The 21446-nt window shown below is 34.5% G+C and overlaps 1 protein-coding gene across 1 annotated transcript; it reads right to left on the minus strand.

The window, feature by feature from the left end:
• Positions 1-317: 317 nt before the first annotated feature.
• abcb8 (ATP binding cassette subfamily B member 8) lies at positions 318-20518 on the minus strand. Its single transcript, NM_001017544.1, is given in 16 exon segments — positions 318-748; positions 1497-1747; positions 2592-2739; positions 2885-3018; positions 4482-4576; positions 4661-4797; positions 6804-6837; positions 7253-7358; positions 8464-8561; positions 8816-8901; positions 8976-9137; positions 11140-11245; positions 11348-11442; positions 16655-16810; positions 18664-19009; positions 20314-20518. Coding segments are annotated over 16 exon segments (2145 nt in total). The 5' UTR covers positions 20421-20518; the 3' UTR covers positions 318-664.
• Positions 20519-21446: the final 928 nt, after the last annotated feature.

Below are 21446 nucleotides of genomic sequence, written 5' to 3' on the forward strand. Positions count from 1 at the left end.
AAAAGAATATATGCTAATAAAACGTATCTAACCTATGCTCTTACTCAATGCTACAATAAATTAAATAAGTAAATACTTCAGTATTAAAATATTTAAATCTAAACCTCTAAATAACAAAAAAAAGAGAAATGTTAATTAGTAAAAATCGATGCTAAAGCTGATCAAATCTATGCTCTTCTTTATTGTTAATTTAATTTAAATAATTAAACACGTTAGTATAACAATATCAACAGTAATTAAAAAAAGCATTCTAAATAAAATATTTAATATCTCTAATTACTTGTGTGTAATTTAAAAATGGAAATGGTAACCAATGTGAATGCAGAAGAATATATTTAATTTTATTATACCTTAATTTTCAAGGAAAACAAGATTATCAACACAATGATATTAACAGATACATTTTTCAAAATAAAATGTACATCTCATCTCACTAAAATCTTTTCATTTAAAAAAGAAAAGGTTCAAATACTTTCAGTCTGGAGTTTAGGGAAATAAAAACACTATTTAAAAACTGTTTACCAACACGGATTTTACAATGATGATAAAACTAAACACACAGAACTTTCTTTTTAAAAAATTCAATATGCTACAATATGACAGAGCACCAAATGAATTTCTGTGTTCAAAATAACTTGTAGTGACATATACTAAGTACAGTATTTTATTTATGTCCATTAGATCGTTGTCTCTTTATGAGTTCTGCATACAATCCTCCTTTGCTCAGTAATTCCAGATGTGTTCCAGCCTTTAAAAACACAAAAACAATTAAAAATTCAGCTTTAAAATCACAGAAATAAAAAAAAAATTTAAACTACTTTCAATCAGAAAACTGATATTTTATATTGCAATAACATTTCACAATTTTTTACCTCTATTTTACTGTGTAATTAGCTTATTTTAAAACATTTAAAAAATTGTAGTGATTCCAAAATTGTTATACCATGTTTTCGGACATGCTCAGAAGCTCACAATGCAAACCAATGCAAATCACCACAGAAAAAGCTGACTATTTTATAGTAGTGCTTTTTGAAAAACAGGTTACAAACGCAAAGTATTCAGCTTAATGTGACATTTGAAGGCTTAACAAGGTTAAATGGTTTAATTAGGCAATTTAGGGTAATTAGGTAAGTCATTGTATAACGATGCTTTGTTCTGTAGACTATCAAAAAAAAAACTGCTTAAGGGGGCTAATAATAAAATCATATCTTAAAATGATTTTTAAAAATAATAAAAACTGCATTTATTCTAGCCAAAATAAAACAAATAAGACTTTCTCCAGAAAAAAAAAACATTATATCTAATACTGTGAAAAATGTAATGCTCTGTTAAACATAATTTGGGAAATATTTGAAAAGAAATAAAAATCATAATTTTCACTGTATATGATACAATAAACCTATAGAAAGCAATTTGATTCAGGTTCCACAAATTCCGAGAATACATTGCTTTGTAACCACACATTCCCTTTGTCTATTAGTAGAGTGTTTCCTGACCTCAACGATGCGTCCGTTGCTCATGACGCAGATGAGATCGGCTGCTTGTATAGTGCTGAGCCGGTGGGCGATGATCAGAACAGTGCGTCCTGTCGTGGCTCTGTCCAACGCCTCCTGAACCACACGCTCAGACTCTGCGTCCAGCGCACTCGTGGCCTCGTCCAGGATTAAAATGCTGGGGTTTTTGACCAGTGCTCGTGCGATCGCTATCCGCTGCTTCTGCCCTCCTGATAGAGTCACTCCACGCTCACCTGGAAAGATGACCACGTTTGAAGGAAAAACATGTTGAAATTAACACTTTTTTTCATAAAATAGGCTCATTTGACAGCTCCCCTAGAGTTAAACAGCTGAGTTTTATCATTTTTTAATCAATTCAGCCATTCTCTATTCTCTGGGGTTTTAGCTTAACTTAGCATAGATCATTAAATTGGATTAGACCATTAGCATCTCACTCCAAATAAGAAAAAAGACAAATGGATGGATGGATTGATAGAAAATAATAGACGGATGGACAGACTGACCGATGGACAGATGAATAGATAGACAGACAGACAGACAAAGAGAGAGATAGATAGACAGACAGACAGCCAGACAGACAAAGAGAGAGAAAGATAGACAAACATACAGACTGACTGACAAATAACCAGACACACAGGACATGACAGACAGACAGACAGACAGACAGACTGACAAATAACCAGACACACAGGACATGATAGACAGACAGACAGACAGACAGACGGATGGATAGAAGGATGAATAGAACAAGGGACAGTTGGAACAATATATGGATGGATAGAATAATAGATGGATGGAAAGAATGATGAACAGAACAATAGACAGATGGATAGACAGAACAACAGATGGATGGACAGATCAATAGATAGATGAATGAATGGATTTGCTGTCGTACCATGGCACCAATGATATTATGCAGCACTGTTACCTAGTTGAGGATTATTTTCAGACACTGTGTAATATCATTGCACCTGCTGCAGACATGGTACAACATTTTTGGGTGAACTGTCCCTTTAAGAAAAAAAAAAAAGTTATGATAATCTTTTCATTTCCTGATTTTTCTTTTACAGTGCTTACCAACCACTGTGTTATATCCGTCTGCGAATCCTGTGATGAAATTATGAGCATTGGCTTGTTTTGCGGCAGACACCACCTCAGCGTCTGTGGCACTGGGCTTTCCAAACCTGATATTCTCCATCACTGAGGTACCAAACAGTACAGGCTCCTGCAATCAAGACAACACAGAATCACAATATTCATGGTATATTTCACACACATGCATAACAGAGATGATGAAATATTAATTGAGATTCAATTGAGAGAGAGAGAGAGACAGAGTATATAGAGTAGAAATAGAGAAGTATATTTACCTGACTGATAAACCCGATAACATGTCCTCTTAACCAGGACGGGTCCAGTGTTCTGATGTCCAGCCCATCCAGCATCACCACTCCACTGCTGGGGTCATAAAAGCGCTCCAGTAAAGCGGCCACTGTGGACTTACCTGGATACATAGAGGGAAGAAGTTACTAATATGATCATACGTCTAATGTTATATTTATTTGTGATTGGTTGTGTGACAGTAGACAGATAGATAAAACAAAAAAATAAATAAAAGAATGATGGATGGACGGAATAAGAGTATATAAAACAGAAATAAAATAAAAAGATATTTTACAACATCAAATCAAAAAATAAAAGAGAACGATAGAGTGAGAGACAGACAGACAGACAGACAGACAGACAGACAGACAGACAGACAGACAGACAGACAGACAGACAGACAGACAGACAGACAGACAGACAGACAGACAGACAGACAGACAGACAGACAGACAGACAGACAGACAGACAGACAGACAGACAGACAGACAGACAGACAGACAGACAGACAGACAGACAGACAGACAGACAGACAGACAGACAGACAGACAGACAGACAGACAGACAGATAGATAGATAGATAGATAGATAGATAGATAGATAGATAGATAGATAGATAGATAGATAGATAGATAGATAGATAGATAGTCAACTGATGATGGATGGTTGCATTGGCGCCGCTGGCTGATACAGGCCACATGAGAAGTTTGTTTGTTGTGGATGAAAGTGAAGAGCGGGGGTTAGGGGTTTGGGGTCACGAACAAAAGTGAAGAGTGAGGGGGGTGTTGGTGTTGATATAGATAGATGAATAGATAGACAGAGAGACAGACACATTTGATATTTTACAATAACATTAGATCAAAAAATAAACTGATATAATGATAGATAGACAGAACAATAGATAGAATGATGAAATAGATAGAAAAATAGATAGATGGAGAGATGGACGAACAGACAAACAGATGAATAGATGGACGATAGAATGTGATGGATGGATGGATAGATGGATGTATAGAATGTGATGAATGGATGGATAGATGGATGTACAGAATGTGACGGATGGATAGATGGATGGAACAAGATAGCGATAGATAGTCAGACAGACAGACATATGGATAGACAGATGGAAAAACGGATGGATGGATTGATAAATGGATGAATAGAATGTTATAGATGGATGGAAAGATGGATGAACGAATAGAATGTGATAGATGGATGAAAGGATGGATGAACGGATGAATGGATGGATAGATAGATAGATAGACAGATAGATAGAGACAGATAGATACAGAAGAACGGACAAATAGATAATTAGATGGATGGATAGAATGTGATGGATGGATGGAACAAGATAGCGATAGTCAGATAGACAGACATATGGACGGACAGATGGAAAAACGGATGGATGGATTGATAAATGGATGAATAGAATGTTATGGATGGATGGATGGATGGATGGATGGATGGATGGATGGATGGATGGATGGATGGATGGATAGATAGATAGATAGATAGATAGATAGATAGATAGATAGATAGATAGATAGATAGATAGATAGATAGATAGAGAGACAGACAGACAACCTCCTCCTGACTCTCCAACAATAGCCACAGTTTTGCAGGGAGGCAGAGTCAAGCTGAAGTGTTTGAGGATCTGGTTTCCTGGTCTTGTTGGGTAACTGAGGAGCAAGCAGAAATAAACATCACATAACCCAGAATCAGCGTTTTAGAGCAAACACAGCTCTGTTTGCAGAGACAAATACCTGAAGCTGATGTTCATAAAGTCAACTCTGCCCATCAGAGAGTCCAGAGGGATCCGTCCTCCTCCAGTGAGCGGAACAGAGGGGTCCAGAGCCAAATACTCAAACACTCGAGCCCCGGCACTCATCCCACGAACCATCTGACACCAGAAAACACCAAACATCAGGTTATACTGAATACAGATTGATGACAGTATTTACAGTTTATCAATCAATTAGGGTTTAAGTCTAGATGGGATACAGCTGCGGATACGCACAATATAGCATCATTTCTGTGACACTGTACAACAATAATTGATATTTTTACATTACTGTGATGGTTGGGTTTAGGGTTGGGTAGACGTTAATAAAATACAATTTATTAGGTAATTTAATAAATACTATAAATAATACTCTGTATAATTACTGTTTTTACATTACTGTGAGGGTTGGGGTGGGGTAGACGTTAATAAATTACAATTTCTTAGATAATTTAATAAATAACATAAATAATACTCTGTAAAATGACTGTATTTTTTTTAATCAATCATTTTTTGCCGGTTTTTCACCTTTATTGGACAGGAAAGTAGAGAGTATTGACAGGAAAGCGTGGGAAGCAGAGAAAGGGGAAGGATCAGCATAGGACTGCGAGGCGGGAATCGAACTCGGGTCGCCGTGAGCACCAGAGTGATTGTGTCGACACACTAACCACTACACCACTGGCGCCGACATAATTACTTTTTTTACATTACTGTGATAGGGTTGGGTTAGGGTAAGGGTTAGACGTTAATACAATACAATTAATGGGTAATTTAATAAAAATATAAATAATTCTTGTTAACTTCCGACTGCAACAGTATCCTTATCTAGCAACAACTCAGTTTAAGGACTATTTTTATATTTTCGGGTTTCTCAGCAGCAGAAGTCGTCATAGTTGGTAAACTTAGAGTGCAGTGAATGTGAGATGACAAGAAATAGATTTTTTACAATCCTATTCGCTCAAATAACAATGTTATCACGACTTTCCGAAAAGGAAAAAATAAGCCAGGAGAGAGAAAAAGCAGAGAACACTTTGCATAAGTGATAATTGTTTAACAATTTGATGCAAAAATTATGTAATGCAGAGTATAGCTTTACAAATATACAAGCTTTTAAATATTAATCTATATAATACTAATCTAAATATTAAAAACTTTTAAGGAATATATATATATATATATATATATATATATATATATATATATATATATATATATATATATATATATATATATATATATATATATATATATATATATATATATATATATATATAAAAAATTGAAGTCAAAATTATTAGCCCCCCTGAATTATTAGCCCCCTAATTTCTATTAAACGGAGAGAAGACTTTTTCAACACATTTCTAAACATAATAGTTTTAATGACTCATTTCTAATAACTGATTTATTTTATCTTTGCCATGATGATAAATAATAAAAAGTAAATAATATTTGACTATATATATTTTTTAAGACACTTCTATACAGCTTAAAGTGGCATTTAAAGGCTTAACTAGGTTAGTTAGGTTAACTAGGCAGGTTAGAATAATTAGGAAAGTTATTAAATAAAGATGGTTTGTTCTGTAGACTACTGAAAAAAATATAGAGCTGAAAGGGGCTAATATTATTGACCTTAAAATGGTGTTTAAAAAAATTGAAAACTGCTTTTATTCTAGCCGAAATAAAACAAATAAGACTTTCTTCAGAAGAAAAAATATTTTCAGACATACTGTGAAAATTTCCTTGCTCTGTTAAACATCATTTGGGAAATATTTAAAAAATAAAATAAAATCAAAGGGGGGTTAATAATTCTGACTTCAACTGTTTATGGTATAATAACATTTCTACAAATTTTCAAAGAAAAACAATGTCATTCAGAACTTCTTTATTTTTCAGAAAACATCAATTGGTCAGAATAACTGATAACCAAATATCGTTTTTATAAAACACTGCTACTGCATCTAAATATTTATATATTGCTCTAAACATTTTACATTTTATTTTAAATGTGTTCACAGAATAAAACAAAAATTTTACACAAACACATCAATATAAATCTGGAGACACTGAGAATATTTAAGTGGTATTCATATTATGGACATACATAAGGGGAAAAATGCTTCACTCACCTGTCCAAACAGAATTGAAATGCTGGCAAGAGATCTAGAGAGGAAAATGTGAAGTGATTCTATTACTTATCATGTTTTCAGCAAGACTTTTCTGCAGGTTCAGTAGGATGTTTATGCAGGAAAATGTTTCAATTAAAGGGATAGTTCACCCAAAAATAAAAATTCCGTCACTATTTACTCTCTCTCTCTTTCTCTCTACGAGTTTCTTTCTTCTATTAAACACAAAAGAAGATATTTTGAATAATGCTGAAAACCTGTAACCACTGACTTCAATAGTATGTCCTTTTTCTACCACGGAAATCAATGGTTACAGGTTTCCAACATTCTTCAAAATATCTTCTTTTGTGTTAAACAGAAGAAAGAAACTCATTAAAGTTTGACCACCAAATTAAAGTGCATTTTATTTTTTGGGTGAGCTATCTCTTTAAGTTTCCTCATTTCATTCTCACCTCTGCACTGTTTGCGAGGCGACCAAAAATGACATCAGATCGCCAGGTGACAGGTCATCACGGGCCATCAAAGACCCACCGGCAAAAATGGTGCCCAGAACAATACCTGTTGCAGAACAAAATAAAGTACATAACAAAAGGATAAGCACACAAAGTAAACATTGTTGAGTGTGATGTCATGCAAAGCGGCTACCGAGTCCAAGCGCTCTATTAAACTGTATGGGGAGGCTCATCAAATGGTAATAATAAACGTTTATAAAGTGCTGTAATACTTTCGAAAATCACAATCGCAATATACAGCAGGGAAAATAAGTATTGAACACGTCATGGATTTCCTGGGAATAACATTTCTAAACGAGCTGTGGACTTGAAATTAAATCAGATTGTGGTAAAAATACAAACATAAAATAAAACAAAAAATCTTGATGGTTCTGCGGGTCTCGTCTATCAAAACTGTAAATCTTTATTTTGTATTTTCTATTGGATTCAAGTCAGGTGAATGGCTGGGCCATTCTATAGCTTGATTTTCTTTCTCTGAAAGCATTTGAGAGCTTCCTTGGCTGTGTTTTGGATCATTGTCTTGCTGAAATGTCCACCCTGGTTTCATCTTCATCCTCCTGCTAATGTAGATGTTGGACTGAAGCAGCTAATATTTATTTACAATGATGAAGGGCAGAAGACTGCTGAAGAACTACTGACAGATTTCAGCTGCTGTCTGGGCTTTCCCCGCCTTTCTACACCTTCCTTCATGTGTTCAATACTTTTCCCTGCATCATTTAATTTTATTACAGACAACTCCATTTGTAAACTAATTAGGTTTGCTTTCTTTTCACTTATGGATTTCTTTGGTTGTTGTCAACATCCACAGAAAAATTTCAAGTCAACGACACCTTAAGAAATATGTTTGAGAAAAATGATGACGTGTTCAAAACTGATTTTCCCCAGTGTATAGATCAATGCGTAATATCAGATGGCCAGAAAGTGATAAATTTTTTATTAATTGTTAAAATATTGGAGTCTGTAATGCAGTATGTCCAGTGACTTGTACACCATGACTTTATCTAAAATCCACTTTAATGTGTGATACAATAGGTCTTAAAAGTGGATATAAACAAATATTTTTAATTCAAATGAGTCGAGGCTTGGACCCGTATTTCCATATGTCACGACTTAACTTAAATGTAAATCAGTAAAATTGCATCATTACTCACAGTTGAGGACAATATTAGACAAGCCCTGAAATACAGCAATGCCTGTGCCCAGTGTTTCATTCATGGCAGCTGATTTCTGGACCTCAGCAGCATACATCCTGAGGGAGGAGGAGGAGGACAGCAGAACTGTTAAGCATGAATGTTCTGATTATTTTTAATTTCCAGAAAATATCATCATCTTTTGTATGTTTAGTTTGATGCACCAAATTATTTTTTTAATTTTAATTTAAAGTTTGGTTCAAATTGATTGCATTTGATGCATTTTTAGTAACAAAAGCTGTTTTTTTTTTTGGTACTCTAAAGCAGATATTTCCCTCAAAGTCAACACACACAAAAAAAAATGTCCTCTTACTCTAGTTCTCGGTCCTCCATAGCAAACGCTCTCACTGTCCGCACGTTACCAAGAGCCTCATCGGCCACTCCTGTAGCTTTAGCAACCTGTAAGAGAAAAAAGAAAGACACTTTTCGTACAAATAGGAATAAAAGTAGTGTCTTTTCTCAGGGTTTGTTACCTGCTCCTGTGCTTTCCTGGAGAGTTTACGAAGAAAAGAGCCGATGAGAGCTCCAGCCCCAACCAGACATGGCAGAACCACCACAGTCAGACCAGTGAGTTTGGGAGAGATGAAGTACAGCGAGACAAAACAGCCCACTGTCTGTGTGGCACTGCGCAAACCCTGAAAAACAGCATTAAAGGTGCTGTATGTAAGTATTTGACTCTTCCAAAGCATGTAAATGCCATAATATGTGTGCAGATATTTAAGAAACATGCTAAGAAAACATTGTTGAAGTCAGATATTCTGCTTTGAAAATGAGTTTTCCATGCCGGAACACTGTTTGTTTTGGTTCTTTTAGACTGCCCAATGCCAGTTTAGCCAATTATATTTCAGCACCCCGGGTTGCCTTGGTGGAAAACAGCATATTTTATTCATGTAGTCAGTCAGAAAGGCTCTAAAAACATGTGTCTGAGACCGAAATGCGACCTCTGGTGGACAATAGCAGACTCCAAAATGAGATGCAGATTCAGAGTTCCACATGAGGCTATTAATTAGCAAATAATACAAATATTGCGAATATAAACATTGGGTAAGCACATTACATTGTAACCCCGAGTCCAAACAACACGCTAATAGAGGAAATTTACAGTGATAAGCAATTTGGCTGTTTCCACCAGACGAAACAACAGAAATTTAAATACAGCCATTCAGAAGCACAGAAAATGGTAAGGTTTATAATCTAATTAATACATATTAAACCTCTTTAACATTGAATATAGATGCTGAATCACTGATATGTGTTGGCTAGAACGCAGTCACAGTTTTAAAGTTCAATTTCACACAGTTTATTTTATTTTTTATTTTCAAGATCTGAGGTGAACTATCTGCTGCTGCTTTCAGTATATGGCAATAAATGACATGTAAAATGTCATACAAATTCACATTATTTGCATTTAGCACTGAATAAAGCACATGAGGTGTTCCTGAGGTAAACTGTCAGTTTTTTTTGTTGTTCAGCAGCAAGAAATAGAAGCCGTTTCTAATACTTAAATTTCAGGTGTTGGTTAGAACAAAATCTTTTTTTTAATATGCAAAATATTCCTTCTATCGTGTGTCGTTGCTTTATTTACGTAGAACACAACTTAAATCAGCCCTAAATAGGCTCGATAGTCAGGCACACTGTTGGTCCTCAATCGAGAGGGTGCTCGCTGCAGAGCCATTTGAGGAGAGCTGAGCTCCAGCGAGGGGGAGCATGAGCTGTCACTCCTCCTCCTGTAAGCTGTTTTAATGCGTACAGCAACCCCACCCCTAACCCTACCCCCAGTGACATCTCTCGTAGAAGAAGTGCAAAAAAGGTGGAGCTCAAGCTTAAGCTCCCCCTCGCTGGAGCTCAGCTCTCCTCAAATGGCTCTGCAGCGAGCACCACTTGCCTCAATCTGGCAACCTGTGCTTGCGTTTGTTTTGATCCAGGAGTGCAATACCAAGTTCAACCACTGGGAGTCAGACTACCATACTGCACCTTTAAGGTCAAGATTAATCCCATTAGAGCCATTTATTCTAGCGTGTGGTGCTTCACAAGTACAGTTGACAGCAAAATGATAAGCCCCACTGTGCAACATTTATTCTTTCTCAAATATTTATCAGATTAAGAAGAATTTCAAAGTATTTCAAAGTCTTATTTGTTTTATTTCAGCTAGAACTAGCTCTTTAAATGAGTAAGCTTTTCCTTCTTGATTAATCAAAGGGGTTTCCTATTTGTGTAAGAAAGTCAGCAGCTTCTGGCACTTGGAGAATTAAAAAAACACATGCATGTACAGGCAACACAAAATTAATACTTCTTGGCTCCTGATGATAAGTTGAAGTCATGGAAAATTAATTAGGCTGTGGATTAATGTTTTAAATAATGTTCAGTTTCTTCCACATAGGATTTTGCTTCACAAAACCTCAGTTTATTGTCAGGAGTTATTGGTATTCATTTAGTTTTGCCTTTCTTGACTCTCAAAGTGATGTTAGTTTTCATTTTATGTATCACTAACGACCACAATTTGAGCTAAAAGCCTTTTATTGTCTACTGAAGAAAAAACTTCATCACATTAATAGTGATGAAAAACATATATATGTCATACACACATACGCATAGCCACACAACAAAGCATGCAAACTGATGCCTGAAATGTCTTACCTGAGAAATAACCAGCTTAAAAGAAGATTTAAACTCCTGGATGTCCGATGTCAAGCGATTGACCAGCTGACCAGTCTTGTTTGCATCAAAAAATGCTATGTCTTGTCTGTAGAGGGACATTTAGTCCGACAATTAGCCAAAATATCAGGATTTGTGACATGCTCTTTAACAAATGTAGCTTTTATTTCCTAAAAATAGTAGTACAAACCGAAGTAAGGATGTGAAGAGAGTCGTCCTCATGTCTGCAGCCACTCTTTCTCCAACTCTAGACAGAAGAATGATGTAGCCACTGGTCAACAGACCCTGAAAGATGAAAATATAAAATATAAAAAGCTTTTATATATATTTATATATATATATATATATATATATATATATATATATATATATATATATATATATATATATATATATATATATATATATATATATATATATATATATATATATATATATATATATATATATATATATATATATTTTTTTTTTTTTTTTTTAAACATTCAGGGTGAGTAATTTTTTTTCAAGTGTATGAAAGACACTATGTTAACAAAGGCTGAATTTACTTGATTAAAATACATATAAACAGTGATGTAGTGAAATCCCTCTTTTTATTTGACATATGCGTAAGAGGCTAAATTATCATATGCAATTGTTTTCTATGACAAAACATGTCTTTTTGACTCAAGAAGGCCCATACTGACTCCAAAGGCAGATACTGATAAGATCAGGGTATGTGGACTTGAGGTTTTACGATAAGGTCACATGTTGATTGGTCAGTTTGAAAGGGCCTACTCACACTATGCCATCCGTACCGTGCCCAGGCCCGTTTCCCAGATCGTTTAAGAAGTGTGAGTGCGCTGAATCGGGCTCAAGCACGGTTCACTTGGCCGGCCCTGACCCGGTTGGAGGGTGTGCCTGAGCGCGATTCACTTGGGCTTTGGCACGGTACGCTTGTGTGTGAGTGCAAAACGCGCCAAAGCCCGAAACTGAAAGCAAGACGTGACTTTTAAGGGGCTGGATTTATTAATCATTCTTACTCTTCAGTGAACGCAAACTGCCATAGTTTGTTACTGGATAACAAATGACTGAAACGATATAACTAGAGAAATCTCCACTGTGCTGCTGAGTGAGAAAGCGCTTCTCACTGAACAGCACAGCAGCGATGACGTAAGCGTGCCGAGGCCCGTTTGTGGTGTGAGTGCGGGCCGTCGAGGGAGACAAGCGTGCTTTGGCCCGGTTCGAGGCAACTGTACCTAGTGTGAGTACGGCCTAAGTCTCATGGTCAAGAAAGATACAAAATAGGTGTAAAACTGCTCGGTTTCTTTTTCCTGGCCTCTTTTCCATCTCTGCGCTTTCCTGCTCTGCTCCTCTCCTCCTCTGGAGCCTTTCTTCTCCAACTCTACTGCAATCAGGCTATCTTCTGAGCCTGCGCTCTTTGTCTCTCTCTCCCTCCCCCGTGTCTCTTCTTCTACCTCTAGTAACTTTCATTTTACATTTAAGCGGGTACAATTTATATCATATGTTTTACCATTTCATATTTTATCATTTTATACAGTTATTTTGTAATTCAGTTGTAACCATAGAGAATTATTGTCATTAAATCATCTCATTTTCAAGCATTTGTGAATTACTTTTGATTTAATATCAACATTTATTTGTTCCATATTGCAATACAATACAATCACATAATATCAATGCTCTCCCACATTTTTAATTATTACTGCCCTTATTTCTGTTTTTGATTGCAGTAGACTGGTGTGATTAGAATGTACAGTTTTTTGCCGTCATACTGATTACTTTTTAATCACTCGGCAGAACTAGTCCGAAAGGCTGTGGTTAAAACCCATTCCTACATAAGTGTTTTTGATTTAAATGCATTTTTGCAAATGTCATTTATTCCTGTGATTGCAGAATTTTCAGCATTATTACTACTCAAGTCTTCAGTGTTTTATAATAATTCAGTACATTTTATGCAGGGTGATTCATACAATGTCAGTCAATTGGCTATTGGTTTGTTTGTATGCGTTTATTTTTATTATTATTATTTTTGTAACTTTTTTTAAGGTTATCAAAATAATTATACAATGTGCTTTTACAGACATAGTCAAAGGCAAGTTTTACAAAAAATGTGCAATAGGTTGTAGAAATTATAGTAATCCTTAATAAGCCAACAGATAGTTGGAGGCAAGGGGAGAAAAAAATAAATAAAAAAATAACGGGAAACATCATACCATCTACAGTACTAATATTGGCGACCAATAGTCACATAGTCTCTGGAAAGGCACTACAAACTACACTGCAAAAATGCTTTTCTTGCTTAGATTGTTTGTTTCTAGTCTAAATATCTAAAATTTCTTATATCAAGAAGCATATTCTAGACAAGCAAAACATATTGTCTTGTTTTGAGAAATAATATGCCAATATAAAGTTTTATATTGAAATATTGAGTTTTCCCCTAAAACAAGCAAAATAATCTGCCAATTGGGTAAGCAAATTAATCTTGTTTTTTCTTTTGACGCACGATTATTTTGCTTACCCCATTGGTAGGTTATTTAGCTTGTTTTAAGGAAAAACTCACTTAATATTGGCATATTATTTCTCAAAACAAGACAATATGTTTAGCTTGTCTTGAAAATTCTTCTTGATTTAGGAATTTTTAGATATTTGGACTAGAAACAAGACAAAAAAAAATCTAAAGTAAAAAAAGCATTTTTTTGCAGTGTAAATATACATTTTCCTCATCACAGCACATTCCTATAATATAGACATGTCATTTGAAAAAAAGAACATTAGAACAGAACAAAATAAAAAAAAACAACAACAACAAAGTAACAAACAAACAATAAAAGACCATTCCCTGAGCCTCCGACAACCCTCCTCCACACACACACACAAAAAAAAAAACCTAATTGACACACAAAACCATTTCTCTCACATGTGAGGGCAGGTGATCTATAAAACGAGACCATATATTTTGAAAGCTCTGTATGTTGTCATTAAGCACAGCTGCAAGCCTCTCGTGGGGCAAAACTGCAAAAATCTCCCTGTACCATTGTTTTACAGTGGGGGGAGTGTTTTTTTTATCCATCTAATAAGGATGCATTTTCTTGCCACAAGTAGCAGTTTATCTAACAATTTATAACCTTTTGTGTCAAAGGGTCAATGACATTGCTTGTGTTTTAGAAGGGAGTCCTAAAAGAAAAAGACAGAGATCTTCTTTTTCATTTGATCTTACAAATTGTGCTGATTTCATACGCAGAAGTTCCAGAAGCTTGAAATGAGTCTGCACTTCCAGAAGCAATGAAAGTATGTCCCAAGCTCAGTATGACACTTAACACAAAGAGCTGCAAAGAGCTGGTATAGAGGGATCCATTTTATTCAATAAAACGGGCGTTAAATGCAGCCTATGTAAAATCTTATATTGAGTCTCTCTAAGTCGATTACAAATTAAAGTGGATCTAATACGCCTCAAATCCTCTTGCCAGTTGTCATCTATATAAATATTACACAGGTCTTCCACCCATTTATTGGCCACAGTGTTCATAAGTCCAGAGATATTGGAGTATAGAAAAGAATAAAATTTAGATGTAAAATGAACAGCATTTTTAGTGTTAGCAAGAAAACTTTCCAAACTATTAAGTGCTGATGTATCTGGTAATTGTTTTTGTTGTATGTGTTTATTTTTAATCTATATAAAAAAAAATAATAATTAGCCTCTTTCACACATACAGACCTTTTCAGAAAATTACCAGCAATATTTCAGAAAGGTATGTAAGTGTGAACAGGCCCTTTTTGAAAATACAGGTAAATTCGTTCCGGCAATTTTCCGGAAAGAGAAGTTGTAACATTACCGGTAATTTGCCGGAATGCTGCGCTGTGTGAACGCAGGAGGAAGACTGCTGGAAAGAGCGCGTCCACATTTAGAACTCGCTGATGTGAGACGTCTACTTTAGCCAATCAGAACATTCGGGTGCATTCACATCCGCAATGTTTATGAAAATAAATTGAATATTTTTCAAGACACATTTAGCTGCTAGATGTTAGTCAGACAACGTTTATATGTCCTTCTTAATGCCAAAAAATTATCGATAAAATGCTTATAATAAGTCTCTGTTTGTTTACCTTCAAGCTCTGCTTCAGTTGCTTGACGCATGTGCACGTGAAGTGCTTCGGTGAGCGCTAGCACACACACACGTACATCTCAACATGTGAAAGTGTTCCTCCACATGTTATCATCAAAGTTGTTCACAATACTTATACTTCACGCTTCTGCCTTTGGGTGTCTCTGGGATAAAGCAGCTGCATGAATAGTAAAGCTTAAAATAAATAAAAGCGAAGCCATCAACAAAAACCTGACCCCCTTCTATGTTTACAAATACAATCACAGCCATTAAAATGTCATTTCTGGTTAATGTATTTCGGAATGGATGTGTGAATGATCCTTTCTGGAAAAATTCCGGAACGTCCGTGTCTGTGTGTACAGAGCTTTTATGAATTTACAGGTAAAGTCGTACTGGAAATTTTCAGAAAGGGGCTATTTTTTGAAAGGGGCTATAGACAGCCACTACATTAATCATGAATCAACCAAAAATCAATGAAAAACTAAATAATTTTGGAGTGAAATATCCCTTTAGCAAAACATAGTATTGTTATCATCATCAACATTGAAACCAGTGCTGCTTAATATATTTAAAGGGCAGCTATGATGAAAATCAACTGTTGTAAGCTGTTTGGACAGAACTGTCTGTAGATATAGTGTGGCCACAGTCATATTGGAGTGATATAAACCCAACAAGTCTCTTCCTGATGTTAAAATATGATCCATATCCCAGTGATTTTGAGGCCCACTGCAACGTGATGTAGGACTGTGGTTTTCCCGGCCCACCGAATTGATTAACAGGGGCCATGTTTCTATAATAACATGAATACACATGTCTAAAGAACTTTTTTGCAAATAAACTGGGATTAAAATATTTGTTACAACTCTCTGCTAGTTTTAAAAGTTTAAAAACGGACGCACCACCTCGGCTGCATGGTGTCAGTAAACGATAATTTGTGTGTGTGTGTGTGTGTGTGTGTGTGTTGCAAATGGCATTTGTGTGAGACTCATCATTTCAGAAAGGCTTGAATAGACTCCACACAAATACATCAAATAAACTTGGTATTTTTGACTAGTGACCTTATTTCAGCTTCATCCTCGTCTGTCTCTGTCACTGACTGCTGTTTATCTGACGTAACACATGAGAAGCAGGCATGCACGTGGGAGCGGTGGGCGGGGTGAAGCATTTCATTTGGATTTAAAGCCACAGGCTACAAAAAAGCTACAGTGTACAGTATTCAGACACCAAAATGAGCATATTCTGGTGCATATTCTTATATCTGATGGGTATTTTGAGCTGAAACTTTACAGACACATTTTGGAGACACCAAAGGTTTATCTTACATCTTGTAAAAGGTGTAAAATAGATGCCCTTTAAATCAATACTTAGACAAAAAAAAAAAACACATGTACCTGTAGAGCATACAGTCCCAGCAGCTTGACAGCGGGAGCTTGAATATCTCTCATGTAATGACCTGCTTGTTCTCTCATGTGCCGGGCAACAACGTTCACCAGATCCCCCAACATTAGAGGAATCTGAATGTTAAGAGCTGCTGCACCAAACGCAAGCTGAAAGAAGACACAGCAGACTATTAAATAGGCCTTTCAAGATTTTGAGAGTCTAATAGTTCTTGAGATTAAAAAATAAATACATTTGACAAGATTTTTGTTAATTTTTAAGCAAAACACAACAATTTATATAAATAATGTGAGTTTTGAGAAGTGCCTTCAAAAATTCTGTCATTTTAGGATGGAAAATTTGATTAAAATTCTGGCATGCAATCCGATTTCTTTTTTTTATAATTAATATTTTTATAAATATGTTTACTTTTGCTTTGAGGTGAGATTTGTTTGTAACTATTTTCATTGGCAAAAGAGAAAAAAACTATTTTGTGTCTAAAATATAACTTTATATTAATTTGCTGAATTCATTCCTTCATTTTCCTTCGGCTTAGTCTCTATTTCAGAAGTAGCCACAGCGGAATGACCCGTCAACTATTCCAGCATGTGTTTTACGCAGCAGATGCCCTTCCAGCCACTATCCACTCATTCACACACATACACTACAGCCAATTCACCTATAGCGCATGTCTTTAGACTGTGGGGCAAACTGGAGCAACCGGAGGAAACCCACGAGAGAACATGCAAACTCCACACAGAAAATGCCAACTGACCCAGCCGGGACTCAAACCAGAGACCTTCTTGCTGTAAGGCAACAGTACTAACCACTGAACTTAATTTGCTGAAATGTTGTAGAAAATCAATATTGGCTTTGCTGATATTCACAAAAAAGTGCACTGTTGCTTATGTAATATTACAAAACAATATTATATCTTATCACAGCCCATAGGAGATGGAAAAAATCCATTTAAAAAGATGTGTGTATTTTCACAGCATAACACAATAATTGAAGCAAATAATACCACACATTTTTTAGAAAAGCTTTCGCAAAGTCATTTTAGGCTGTAAATGAATATTTTTAAATTGTCTCTGCAAAATCCTGGAGAAACCTATGTAGACTAAAAATGTATACTCTTATAAACCAAACTATCTAATAAGTAAAATAAAAAAACACAATTATTTTAGCAAATATGGATAACAAATAAAATATAGTGAAAGATTTATGCACAGGAACTTTTAATTTAGAATAAACCAGCTCAAGCGCATCCAGTAAACCAGTCATGCCATTATAAAATAGCAGCGTTTAAGATCTGGTTTCTTTAAATCAATGCCTGATTGAGATCCAATATAAAGTGGGTCTCACACCAGACAAGAAGCACTACACTAAATTACATTATTCTGCACCATGTCTTTAAAATACAGAAATTTTTTTTTACCACAGTATTTTCAATGGAGTTTCAGCGCTCGCCTTCTGCTCCTGATAGCACTTTCATGTAGTTTTAGTCTATTTAATAGATTATATTTAATTAAATTACAACATCAATGCTGTAAAAGTAACCTTGTGATACTGAAAATATTAACAAAAACCTTTCATCAGAAGTTTATCGGTGGCTGAAAAGTTTCGGTGGCTTTAAAATACAGAAATTTGTTTTACCACAGTATTTTCAATGGAGTTTCTGTGCTCTCCTTACGATGCCTTTCTACACTTAAACAACTAAATTAGTCTAATTAACTGATTATGTTTGAATTAAATGACATTATTGATGCGTTAAAAGGAACTGAAAAGGAATTGAAAAGTTTATTAGTGACTGAAAAACACTTTTAAAGAATCAAAACAGCTTTTATTCTAGCCAAAATAAAACAAAAAAGACTTTCTCCAGAAGAAAAAAAATATTATAGGAAATACTGTGAAAAATTTCTTGCTGTTAAATTCCTTGCTTTTAATTCCTTCCTGTTAAACATAACTTGGGAAATATTTGAGAAAGAAAAAAAATTGGAAGAAGGGCAATTATTGTACTTACCAGAATGGCTCCCATTAAAGCAAAAAGCTGTGGCCGAACAAACTCCCACAGGACAGCCCAGCTGAACTCTGGAATCTTTTCTTTCACCTGAACCTCCAGCGGGACTTTATTATTATTCACATCGGCTTCACAGTGAGCTGAAGGTCCGAGCAAACGTGCCGTCACTGTCAAAGCAGCAGGTCCGAGGATGAATTTGAGAGCAATGCTTGGTGGTCTGGGCTGCTGTCTGGATGTCAGACGCAGGAGTTTTTGAGCTTGTCTCCATATGCGGAGCACAGGAACGCCGACTGTCAACTGGGTTGATGGGATTTGAGAGCTGCTCCATGGTGCTGAGTGGTTTCCACGCCTGTAATACACGAGATAAAGAAAAAATACAGTGTTAGATGGTATTACTGAATGATCACAATGATATTACTGAATGATCACAATACTGTTGTGAAATATTCTTTATAGTTTAATATATACAGTTGAAGTCAAAATTATTAGTCCTGTGATGTTACTACTGTGATTTTTTATTTTTCTTATTTTCCAAATGATGTTTAACAGAGCAAGGAATTGTTCACAGTATTTCATAATATTTTTCTTCTGGAGAAAGTCTTATTTGTTTTATTTTGGCTAGAATAAAAGCAGTTTTAATAAAAAAATAAATAAAATTACACACACACACACACACATATACATATATATATATATATATATATATATATATATATATATATATATATATATATATATATATATATATATATATATATATATATATATATATATATATATGAGCAATTCCGTGCAAATGTCAACCTTGCCATGAATTTTTTTTTCGTTTTTACCAAAATACGGAAACCATTTCTGGGTTTTTAGTGTAAGCAAGTATTTTACAGTACTTTAAAAATACTCAAAAATGCATCTGTCAATGTTTTCAAACTATTCTATTTGATTTACCAAAGTCACACAAATGGTAATTTCACATGCGTCACATCCATAACAGAGAGATGTCACATCCATAACGACACTTTTTCCTCAGAAATGTGAAAATATTAAATAAAATAAAACCAAGCAATTTTGTTTTATAGAGAGCCGACTCTAATCCTTTTGATTAGCATTATTTCTTTTGGGTTGTGCAGTTTAATTCACATAATTTCTACAAAGTGTGTTGTATACTGTAAACTCGCAGATTTTTTTTTGTCACATCCATAACGCATGCTTATTTTCCTCATTTAAAGTACAAAACACGTTTACAGATTGATATTTTTCTGCTCCCATAACTCTGTGGCTAGTTGCTTTAGAAAATATAATTAAATTTTTCAATATAATGTTAACATATACTCTCTGTCAATTTATGTGTTGAGTTTTTACTGCAAATGTCACATCCATATATATATATATATATATATATATATATATATATATATATATATATATATATATATATATATATATATATATATATACACACACAATCATTAATAAGTCATAACTCACATTTTACATGCATAAAAAAACTTCCTTACTTGACTACATATACAAGATTAGATATATTTATATGCAGACACAAATCAAATCTTAACACCTCAAACCAGTTCAAGGTGGAAATGTTTCGACTGTAAATTTAATGCCAGAATAACACATATAGAACGATACTAAATGTACCTATTGAGGTGTTGGAAGAGGAAATCTCTTGTTTTGTGGGAGCTCAGAAGTCGATCTGAAGTGACAGTTCCGCGAGTCAATCGACTGCAACGTGCAAAATGAAACATGTTTCAGAGGTGTTCAGAAACGACAGAGTGATGAAAACAAGAAAGATTGTTCTCCAGACTAAATGCATTCAAGGATTATCATGTACGCCGCCATGTTTACGCAATACAAACGTGCCCCCACACGTCACAGCTCAGTAAAAGAACGTTCGTTTTTATTATGTTTTTTATTTTCGCAGAAATTACGCAGATTGTATTATGAAAATAAATTATTTTTAGCACAAATTACTAAGCTTTTTTCTGTTTTGAATCTTGTACATAGCTAAAAAAAACTGAATTCCTGAAATTTAGTTTAATTCATATTTTATTATTGATTCTAAATAAAAATAATATATAGCAAATATTCACAGGCCTATATTTTTTAATTATATATTGTTTCTTTAAAAGCATCGTTTGGTACAATTTAATATGTTTTTCTTATATTAATGTATTGCTGAGTACAAGGACAGTACTCACACAGAACGCATTTATCATGACAAAAATGACAGTAAAGACATTCAATTAAAAATTAAATAAATTAGGATAATTATTATTGGTTAATTACCTAGGGTAATAACAAAAATTAACAGATAAAAATAAAATGATGAAGAAAATTAAGTAACGTTAGCAGGAGAGTTTAAGTTCTTCAAATATCATCATCTTCAAATATATCACAAATTCTTCTTCAACCTCCACTAGTCTTAAGGGAATTTTGAAAAATGTACATTCATGAATATAATATTTTTATAATATCAACAAACTCATTATATACGATTTTTTTTCTTTAAGTATTAAGTCAATTTCAAGAAGAAAAGTTTTACAGATATATTCTGTTGCATCCAAACCAAAAAACATTGGAAAAACACGTGTTAATTGTTTCAATATCTAAATGACAAAACTCGCATACATTTCAGTCATCAATATTTAATTTTAACGTTAATTTTTTTTTTTTGCAGAAAGTTATTTTATACTGCGTGTTAGGTTAAAACACATTTTTTTAAATCAACATACATATAATAAAAGTCTCTCGGAAGTGACGCTCTAGAAACC

The sequence above is a fragment of the Danio rerio genome, chromosome 24, assembly GCF_052040795.2.
Source record: "Danio rerio strain M-AB ecotype USA chromosome 24, GRCz13ab, whole genome shotgun sequence".
NCBI lineage: Eukaryota > Metazoa > Chordata > Actinopteri > Cypriniformes > Danionidae > Danio > Danio rerio.